The sequence below is a fragment of the Dermochelys coriacea genome, chromosome 28 (assembly GCF_009764565.3).
Source record: "Dermochelys coriacea isolate rDerCor1 chromosome 28, rDerCor1.pri.v4, whole genome shotgun sequence".
NCBI classification, from domain to species: Eukaryota; Metazoa; Chordata; order Testudines; family Dermochelyidae; genus Dermochelys; species Dermochelys coriacea.
The window spans coordinates 234,333-244,430 of NC_050095.1; the positions used below are offsets into that span (position 1 = coordinate 234,333).

The following is a 10,098-nucleotide window of genomic DNA, read 5'->3' on the forward strand; positions in this document are numbered from 1 at the left end:
GAGGGACGGGGGCCATGGCGGAGTGGAGGGGGAGGGACGGGGGCATGGTGGAGTGGAGGGGGCCATGGGGGGGAGACGGGTCCATAGCTGAGTCAAGGGGGGCCATGGGGGAGGGACGGGGGCATGGGGGAGTGGAGGGGGCCATGGGGGAGGAACGGGCCCATGGCTGAGTCAAGGGGATCCATGGGGGAGGGATGGGGGCCATGGCGGAGTGGAGGGGGGCCATGGGGGAGGGACGGGGGCCATGGCTGAGTCAAGGGGGGCCATGGCAGAGTGGAGGGGGAGGGATGGGGGCATGGTGGAGTGGAGGGGGCCATGGGGGAGGGACAGGGGCCATGGCGGAGTGGAGGGGGAGGGACGGGGGCATGGTGGAGTGGAGGGGGCCATGGCAGAGTAGAGGGGGAGGGACGGGTCCATGGCTGAGTCAAGGGGGGCCATGGGGGAGGGACGGGGGCCATGGCAGAGTGGAGGGGGAGGGACGGGGGCATGGTGGAGTGGAGGGGACCATGGGGGAGGGATGGGGGCCATGGCAGAGTAGAGGGGGAGGGATGAGTCCATGGCTGAGTCAAGGGGGGCCATGGGGGAGGGACGGGGGCCATGGCAGAGTAGAGGGGGAGGGACGAGTCCATGGCTGAGTCAAGGGGGGCCATGGGGGAGGGACGGGGGCCATGGCAGAGTGGAGGGGGAGGGACGGGTCCATGGCTGAGTCAAGGGGGGCCATGGGGGAGGGACGGGGGCCATGGCAGAGTGGAGGGGGAGGGACGGGTCCATGGCTAAGTCAAGGGGGGCCATGGGGGAGGGACGGGGGCCATGGCAGAGTGGAGGGGGAGGGACGGGGCCATGGCAGAGTGGAGGGGGGCATACCCAAGGGGAGGGGGGCCATGGGGGGAGGATGGGGAGGGGCACAGCTGGGCCCAGGGTTCTGACCCCTCTCCCCCTGGGGCATCTCGTCCCCCCCCCCAGCACCAGCCAGCCTCAGGGAGCCGTGCAGCAGAGCTCGCCGACCATGCACAGGGGGTGTGGAAGGCCGAGCTGAGCCCCGCACCCAGGGGGAAGCCACCCCCTGCCAGTCGGAGGCCGCCACCCTGCCAGCGGGTAAGAAGGCCGAGGGCCTGCCCCATAGAGGAAGGAGTGAGTGGATGGCACACCCCTGCAATCAGTGCGGACCCCACTGCTGTTTAAGGGGTCGTGTGCTGCAGGGAGCAGGGCTTGGATGGGGGGGGTTCCCCTTGCAGTGAGTGCAATGCCATGCCATGGGGCAGGGCTGACCCTACATCCCGTTTCTCAGACCCCGCTCCAGCCTGTGCCCCCCACCCCAGACCCCTTCCCACAGCCAGCGGGCTGGGATTGGGGCTCAGAGCACAGCATGGGTGCTGGCGGGTGGGCATGTGATTCCGGAGAATGCAGGGGGCCGGGGCCAGGGCCATACCAAGCGGACGCCGTGTTTCCATAGAGATTTCTTTATTGCTTTTCTTACATATCAAAAGTGGAATAGAAACCCTTCCATTCAAAAATCCATACACCCCCCCACACGTGGGCACATCCCATACAATTCACTGCCAAAGTACAGAAATCCTGCCTCGCTGCAAAGGGGAGAGGGGTCCCCACGCACCAAAGCCCCCAGAGGGGGTAGAGGGAAATGGATGGTGCCGCAGGGCGGCTAATGTCACATCCCTTTAAGGCACTGCTGAGCGGGATGCGTAGGGTTGGTGGTGGGGTATTTAAATCCCCACCCTATGTGCTGTTCCTTTCACACCGAGGAGGAGGCCGCTGGTGGTGAGAGGGTGGGAAAACATGACTGTCCAAGCCCCACACCACCTCAGTTATTTTTAAACAGCTGCTGATATTTTTGGGGGGCTGCGTGCGGCTGGTGAGGGTGACTCACCACCAGCCCTTATCTGCACGTGCAGCCCTGCCAGCCACACGTGCCAATTGCTTCACCCGGCTTCCTGCACGGCGGGGGAGCGACACAGGCCTAGAGGCGGCCTGGGGCTCGCACCGAGCTGGCGGAAGAGCAGCTCTTGGGGAAGAAACGGGGAGTTCGTGCTTCTACAGTGAACAAAAGGTTAGAACGGCATTGCTCTGGCCGCCCCTTTGGGGCACCCCCCTCACCCACCCACCCCCTCAAATGCAAACAAAGCTAGGAATATATTATCTCCTCTACAATATATTACTCTCCCATACATTCATGCCCAGCCCCCCGACCGAGAAGAGGGTTCCTGACACCCCCCCAGAGGAGAGGGTGAGGTAGCAGCCTCCAGTGCAAACCCATTGGAATCCAAGCAAGTCCTAGGGCCCAGGCATGGTAGGTCCAGGGGAATTGAGTCACTGTGGGGTAGATGCGAGCCACAGGCTGGGCCCCACAGGGCGACAGCATACCTGGGATTTCCGGCCATCAGGGACAGCCCAGCGACTGCAGTCCTACATGGTGCTACTGCTGGGTGGCATGGGCCCCCTTGAGGGGCCTGCTGCCTTGAAATCCATGGGGGGGAGCAGGGGGGCACCCCCAGAGAGAGTCAAACTGAACAGGATAGGCACCTCCTCCTCAGGCTGGGAGGGGTGGGTGGGGCGGAGCCCCCGCCCCCGGAGATGGGCTCGCTTCCCAGTTTGCTCCTAGCGCAGGGGGGTCCCTGCGCTCAGGGCTCCATCACCTGTCCCATGAAGAGGATGGCACCTGGGGGGCAGAGAACAGAGGGGTGAGTGGGTGTGGGAGTCGGGATGGTCACAGCTGGACTCCTCCCAACCTTGCCCACCCCACTGCTGCCCCTCCCTGCACCACTCTCTCCTTCCCTCACCTTAGGCCAGAGGGCGCAGACCCACACCAAGCTGTACGGTGCGGAGCCCCTGCCCCGTCCTCTGACAGCTGGGACAGGCGGCAGGGTGCCAGGGTAGGTGGGCCCCATGGCTGAGCCCTTCCTGTGATTCCTCAAGCCTTAGGGAAGAGGCTGGGCACTGTGTGTTCTCTCCCTGGCTCTGGGAGGGGAGAGGGGGCTGGTGGGTTAGAGCAGGGGGGCAGGAAGCCCGGACTCCTGGGTTCTCTCCCTGGCTCTGGGAGGGGAGAGGGGGCTGGTGGGTTAGAGCAGGGGGGCAGGAAGCCCGGACTCCTGGGTTCTCTCCCTGGCTCTGGGAGGGGAGCAGGGTCCAGCTGTTCAGGACACGGGACTGATCCTCACCTGTGGGGTTGTGCCGCACCACGAAGAGGAAGGGCCGGTCCATAATGATCTCCAGGGGGGCCATCCGGGCGTAGAGGATGGCGGCTGGAAGAAAGGAACCAGATGTCACCCCCGGGAGTCGGCTGGGCTGTCCCGCTAACAGAGCTGCGAGATGTCAGTCCCACCCACCCGCGGCCACAGCGCTCAATGCCCCCGTGGGATGGGCCATGGCAGACTAGAGGGGCTCTTTGGCTGGGCCCTGCTGCACCCCCAGGCTGGCCAGCTGAGTCAAAGCCGTGGGAGGGAGAGCTCCCAGGCCAGCCCCCGGTGCACCCCTGGGAGCGGTCAGGCCAGTGACCCGCTCACCTGTAGCGGAGGAGGCTTTGGTGCCGCTCTCATTCACCTCAATCTTCACCTTCTGCAGGGCCTGGGCCACGTACAGAGACTCCTCGGCTGCGAGAGAGAGAGAGACAGAGAGAGCCGTGAGCCAGGGTCCCAGCCCCAGCGCCTCCCCCCACCCAGCACCCGAGGGACAAAGCACCGGCAGGTAGGAGACAGGGTGGGCGGAGGGTGCATCCCCATGCAGGGGTGAGGCCCTCACCTGAGAGGCTGGTGAAGTCCGCGGCGCTGGGGTTGAAGACGTCCCTCACGCCCAGCTGCTGAAGGGGCCGGCGCAGGTCAGATTCGCTCTCCAGGGAGAACCTGTAGGGGGGCGAAGTAGGGGCTCAGCACCAGGAGTGGGGTGGTGGAAACAGCTGCAGCCCCCCAGTGTCTGCCCCAGGAGTGTGGGCAAAGAAAACCCCATGAAGTACCACATCGGCACCAGGACTTCCTCTAGTGCCCTGGAACAGGAATAGAACCCAGGAGTCCTGGCTTCCAGCCCCCCCTGCTCTCACCCACCAGCCCCCACTCCCCTACCAGAGCCAGGGAGAGAACCCAGGCATCCTGGCTTGAGGACAAGGGGGGGCGGGTTCTCACTTGGGAAGCACGAGCAGCCTGGGCACTCGGGTCATGTTCGTCTTCCACTCGCCCACCAGCCGGGCATCGAGGGCCTGGGTCAGGGCAGCCAGGGGCACCTCTCGGCGGTAAGGGGCGGCGATGAGCATGCTGAGCGTTTCCCCATGGTACGGCAGCTCCACTACATCGTAGTCCACTTGGTCCGGGGTGGAGAACTCGCCTGGGTGGAGCAGGGAGAGATGGGGTTAACAGGGCAGGGCCACCCCCCGGGCTGGGGAGTGGATGGGGAGAGTCAGACCCGCCTCCCCCCACCCCCAGCAGGGGGTGCCACTGACCGTAGTTGAACTTGGCCGTCTGCTCCATCATGGGCACCACCGCGCTGCTCCCGTCCGACTTGTGGAAGACGCGCCAGCGCGTGGCCGCCTCCGGGAAGGGCAGCTTCCAGAGCCCCTTGAAATACACCGCGTTCACCAGCACCAGGCGGGTCAGGTCGTCCACGGTGCCCGGCCCCAGGAAGTCATTGATCATCCCTGCAACCACGTGTGGGGGGTGGGGTCAGAGGGAAATGGAACCCAGGAGTCCTGGCTCCCAGCCCCTCCAGCTCTAACCCACCAGCCCCCACTCCCTCCCAGAGCCGGGGAGAGAACCCAGGAGTCCTGGCTCCCAGCCCCCCTTGCTCTAACCCACCAGCCCTCACTCCCCTCCCGGAGCCGGGGAGAGAACCCAGGCGTCCCAGCCGCTCACCGTGGGTGCTGTCCTGGACCCAGGCATTGATGATGAAGCGAGCCCGCTCGCCCTCCGTGAAGTTGACCTGTTTGACGGTCTGGCGGAAGGCACGGGCGAACGTCTTCATGAACCCGGGGGCCAGCCCCAGGTCCCGCTGCACGAAGAGCGCGTCGGCAACGTCCACCTTGTCCTGGTTCTTCGGGGCCGTCAGCTCCTTGCGCAGCCACCGCAGGGCCTGGGGGACGCCCCGTTCTGCAGGGGAGGCATGGCTTGTCAGGGCAATGAAGGGTTAATGCTATGACAGGTCTCTCGCCCAGTGTGGAGACAGGGCAGGGCAGCTGGTTATATGGGGACCCCTCGCCCGGCGCTGAGATGCACCCATGGCTGGGGCAGGGTGTCTGGTTATCCAGGGAGCCCTTGCCCGGCACGGAGATGCAGCCACCTCTGGAGCGGGGCAGTTGGTTACATAGGGGCCCACTCGCACCATGCTGGGGCATTAGGGCCAGCACTGACTGGTGGGGGGAGCGCCCCCTCCCCAGCCCTTACCATTGACCCCGTACTCCATGGCTGCCTTGATCTGACTCCGGCTCTCCCCAGCAGCTGCCATCTGCAGCATGGCCAGCACAGAAGCCACCCCGAAAGGGGAGAAGGCCACGTTACGATCCGGGGATGCCTTGGCCACCTCCCGGAAAACCTTCACCCCAAAGTCGGCAGAGAGATGGGCCACACGGGAGCTGGTGGGGCAGCGCAGCGGGTCGGCCACGCACAGGAGGGCCATGCCGGCCAGAATAACTAGTGGGAGCTGCATCCTAGAGGGAGAAAGCAGGAAGGGTTAGAAAAGAACCCAGGAGTCCTGGCTCCCAGCCCCTTGTGGTGCTCTAATCCCGGAGACCTCACTCCTCTCCCAGAGTTGGGAGAGAACCCAGGAGTCCTGGCTCCCAGCCCCCCTGCTCTAACCCACCAGCCCCCATTCCCCTTCCCTCCCAGAGCTGCGTGGAACAGCAGCGCCCAGTGGCACCTCTACCCGCCCCACTACAAACAGCCCATGGCTCCCCGTAAGCCCCCCGCTGCGATGGGGCAGCTCCCTCTCCCAGCCAGGGGGCCCCAACCCCAGGCCGATTCCAGCCTGGACACCCCGCCATCCCCTACGCAGGGGCTGTCCAAGGGCGCACGGTGTGTGTGCCCCCCTCCCAGCCGCTGTCCTCACCTGGAGACGTGCCGAGACCCAGAGGTTGTGCCAAGCGCTCTGGTCCCTCCGCCTTATATGCGCTCTCCGTGCGCCCAGGGCGCAGGAAACCGGGTGAAATCATCCCCCCCTGCCCCGCCTCCTCCTCCCCCTCTGCGGCGGGCGGGCACCTCCACGGCTGCAGTCCCCGGGTCCTAGCGCCTGGCTTTGTGTGTGTGGGGGGCGGAAGCCAGCAGGGTGGAGGGTTGGGGTTCCTGTCCTGTCCTGACTCCACTCCCCGGGGGCTGCTGGCATTGGGGACCCCAGAGGGCAGGCGTGGCCCTGTGCCCTGATGCGATCACTGTGGGCCCCGCCCCCCCCACTGCCGTTCTCACCAGGGGGGTGCGATACCCCCAAGATAAAGGGGGGGATGAGTCCCTTTTGCTGCCCTCAGTGCACAGTGACACCCCCCCGGGGACAGCATCCTCTGCTGTCCCCCCCAGTGCATATCCCCCTTGCTGCCGGGTCTGGCCCTGGGGGGCAGAGCTGGGTCAGACTGGCGGGGCTGTGTTGGGGGTCAGAGTTCCGGGACGTTGCTAGGGGGAAGCTCTGGAACAAAATAAACAAGAAGCCTGTCTTGGCACTGTGTGTGTGTGTGTGCGCGCGTGTGCCTCAGACAGGCCTGTCTTGGCATGGTGTGTGTGTGTTTGTGTGTGTGTCAGACAGGCCTGTCTTGGCAGGCTGTGTGTCAGACAGTCCCTGTCTCACGGGGTGGGGGGTCTCAGACAGCTGTGCGTGGGAGAGGTGTGCGCTGGGGCAGATGCAGTGTCTGCCTGGGGAAGTAGTGTGTGTGGGGCGAACGTCTGTTTCTACAGGGAGGAGATTCTCAGCATGTGAATTTGGGTGTGGAGGTGTGTGTCAGACAGACCTGTGTGTGTGTGTGTCTGGGTGTCTCCGTGTTTGGTTGGCTGTCTCTGTGTGTGTGTGTGTGTGGGGCTGGGTGTCTCCGTATGTGTGTGTGGTTGGTGTCTCCGTGTGTGTGTGTGGTTGGGTGTCTCCGTGTGTGGCTGGGGGTCTCCGTGTGTGTGTCTGGCTGGGTGTCTCCATGTGTGTGTGCGCATGTGGTTGGGTGTCTCCGTGTGCATGTATGTGTGTCTCTGGGGGTTCTGGGTGTCCCAGCCCAGGGGCAGGGGGACACACGGTCCAGAGGAAGGGGGGGCTCATGGGAAAATCCCCACATCCTTCCCCCCCAGCACTGATGACCCCCCCACAACCTCTTCCTGCATGGCCCCCCACCCCCAGTCCAGAGTCACTCTGAGCTCCCTGGGGCCCCCTTTCTGGACCACGGCCTCCCAGCTCTCCCCCTCCAGCTTGGGACCCTGCCCCACCTTGAACCGCCAGGGGGAGGGAGGGCTGTGAGCTTCGGGGGGCTTCCCCCCAAGGGAGAGTTCCCCCCCCCAGGGCTGAGCCACATCTTCCCAGAGTGGCCTGTCATGGGCAAAACCACTGTTCCCCCTGATGACCACCCCGGGATTCCCCCCCAGCGGGGCTGATGTCAGCCTCCTTCCTGTGGGGTAACAGGAAGGCCGCCCATGGGGAAATTTCACAAAGGGGCTGGAATGTTGGTAAAGACTGGGAGAAACACACGGGGGCGGAGGGGGGGGGACGGCCTGCGGTTGGCAGGGTCATGAACCAGGCAGGGAACTGGGGGGGCGGGGGGTGACTCCCAGCTTCTATTTCTGCCCTTGGCTACAGCCTACTTCCAAAAATAGCCCTTGGCTTTCACTTCCCTGGATGAGAGACTCACAACCCAGCCCCCCACCCCCCAGGAGGCTTGGGTTCCACCCCACCCCAGCTGTGTGGGGAGTGCAGTCTAGGGTTAGAGCTGGGAGGGTGGGGGCTGGGATCCAGGACCCTGGGTTCTCTCCCCAGCTGTGGGAGGGGAGTGGGGGCTGGTGGGTTAGAGCAGGGGGGACTGGGAGCCAGGACTCCTGGGTTCTCTCCCCCACTCTGGGAGGGGAGTGGGGGCTGGTGGGTTAGAGCAAGGGGGCTGGGAGCCAGGACTCCTGGGTTCTCTCCCTCTGGTGGGACATGTACCTAGAATCGCCCTGACCGTTTGCCCTCCCTGCGCCCAGATCCCATCACAGGCCTGGCTGGGGGGGGGCAGGAGCAAGGGGCAGTTGTGTATGGGGGGGTCTGGCAGGCTGAGAGAATGGGAAGCACCAGGTTTGCTGTGGGACGGGGCAGCTGGGGGGCAGTTAGCTCCATGCCCCAGGTGGCCCCCGGGCCTTGTGTCCCCAGCTCCTGAGTCAGAGCCGGCCGCTCACACCCTCAAATTCCCGGCCGCCCTGCCACGGCTCTGACTCCGGGGGGTCCCCAGCTCCAGCCTTATTCCAGGGGGTTGGAGTCAGAGGGGATGGACCCCTCCCTTCCACACTGGGGCAGCAGCCTGAGGTCCCCCATTTAGCCCCCGCAGAGCCCTGGGGACTGGCTCCCCCATGGGCCCGCTGAGAAATCGGAGGCCCAGGGCCCCCTTCTGTCTCCTGAGCTGGGCGGGAGCGGGCAGAGCCATGAACAGACATTGGGTGGGCAGCAGAGACTGTGGTTTGGGGGTCTCACCCCAGCCTCTCCCCATAGCTGTGACTCAGGCCTGCGAGCCCTGTGCCTGCTGCCCACGCCGGCCCTGGGCCACTCACATCTGGTCCCCATCTCGCTGTGGCCGGGGCCGGCTGCCAAGGGGACCTGTGAATCCCAGCCTGTTCCCCAAGACACCAGCAGCCCCTGCAAACTGGGATCCGACTCCGAGTGCTGAGAAACAGACATGGCTGCCGTGCCCCTGCCCCCACAGCCCCCCCTGCTGCTGCCAGTAACCCCCAGTCCCCACTCCCTTCCCGTAGCTGGAGGGAGAACCCAGGAGTCCTGGCTCCCAGACCCCCTGCTCTAACCCACCAGACCCCACTCCCCTCCCAGAGCCGAGGAGAGAACCCAGGAGTCCGGGCTCTCAGCCCTCCCTGCTCTAACCCACCAGACCCCACTCCTCTCCCAGAGCCGAGGAGAGAACCCAGGAGTCCGGGCTCCCAGCCCCCCCGCTCTAACCCACCAGCCCCCACTCCCCTCTCAGAGCCGAGGAGAGAACCCAGGAGTCGGGGCTCCCAGGCCCCCTGCTCTAACCCACCAGCCCCCACTCCTGTCTCAGAGCTGAGGAGAGAACCCAGGAGTCCGGGCTCCCAGGCCCCCTGCTCTAACCCACCAGACCCCACTCCCCTCCCAGAGCCGGGAGAGAACCCAGGAGTCCGGGCTCCCAGGCCCCCTGCTCTAACCCACCAGACCCCACTCCCCTCCCAGAGCCGGGAGAGAACCCAGGAGTCCTGGCTCCCAGGCCCCTGTGTACGCTGGTGACCGGACGAGGGGGCGACCGGCAGAACATTCCATCCCAGCCACTCATCAGCCAGACCCGCCGGCCAGGGTCTCCCCACGGTGACCAGGGGCTGAGCCAGCATTCCTGACCCACTCGCTCAGAGCCTGGGCCTGGACGGGGGTCTAGTGGTTAGTGAGGGGGAGGGGCTGGAAGCCGGGACTCCTGGGTTCTCCCCAGCTCTGGGAGGGGAGTGGGGGCTGGTGGGATAGAGCAGGGGGGCTGGCAGCCAGGACTCCTGGGTTCTCTCCTCGGCTCTGGGAGGAGAGTGGGGGCCAGTGGTTAGAGCTGGGAGCAGCTCTGGGGCTGGGCTGGATCCAAACCCCAAAACCCAGAGCTCTTTCCGCCTCTGTCGGGGCTGGGGGGGTGGCAGGGGCCGTGGAATCCCTCAGACTCCAGAACTTTCCATGCTCCCGGGGAACGTTTTGGGAGCTAAAAATAGCCAGCGAGGCCCTTACATCAGGACGAGGCCCAGGCGGGCCCCACCTGGCCAGCACCTTCCGAGTGACCCCCTGCAGGGCTGGGGGCAGGGGGAGGGCGGGGGGAGGCTGGCCTGTGACCCATTCCCTGCCGTCCCGAGTCCCCCAGCCCAGGGCAGATCAGAGCCGGCGCCCCCAATCCCGCTCCGCAGGGTTCCCCTTTGGTGCAGCCGCAAAACACCCTGGAAGTGTTCAGGAAGTGCC

The 10,098-nt window shown here is 65.6% G+C and overlaps 1 protein-coding gene across 1 annotated transcript; it reads right to left on the reverse strand.

Annotated features, from left to right (window-relative positions):
- Positions 1-1,444: 1,444 nt before the first annotated feature.
- On the reverse strand, positions 1,445-6,147 carry SERPINE1 (serpin family E member 1). The gene is made up of 9 exons (XM_038386262.2): positions 6,043-6,147; positions 5,382-5,644; positions 4,854-5,087; positions 4,445-4,639; positions 4,131-4,329; positions 3,754-3,854; positions 3,519-3,605; positions 3,174-3,257; positions 1,445-2,674 (listed from the first exon to the last, which is right to left on the reverse strand). Exons 2-9 carry the CDS (start codon positions 5,641-5,643, stop codon positions 2,637-2,639), a joined length of 1,200 nt encoding a protein of 399 aa, XP_038242190.1. The 5' UTR covers position 5,644; positions 6,043-6,147; the 3' UTR covers positions 1,445-2,636.
- Between the last annotated feature and the right edge of the window lie 3,951 nt (positions 6,148-10,098).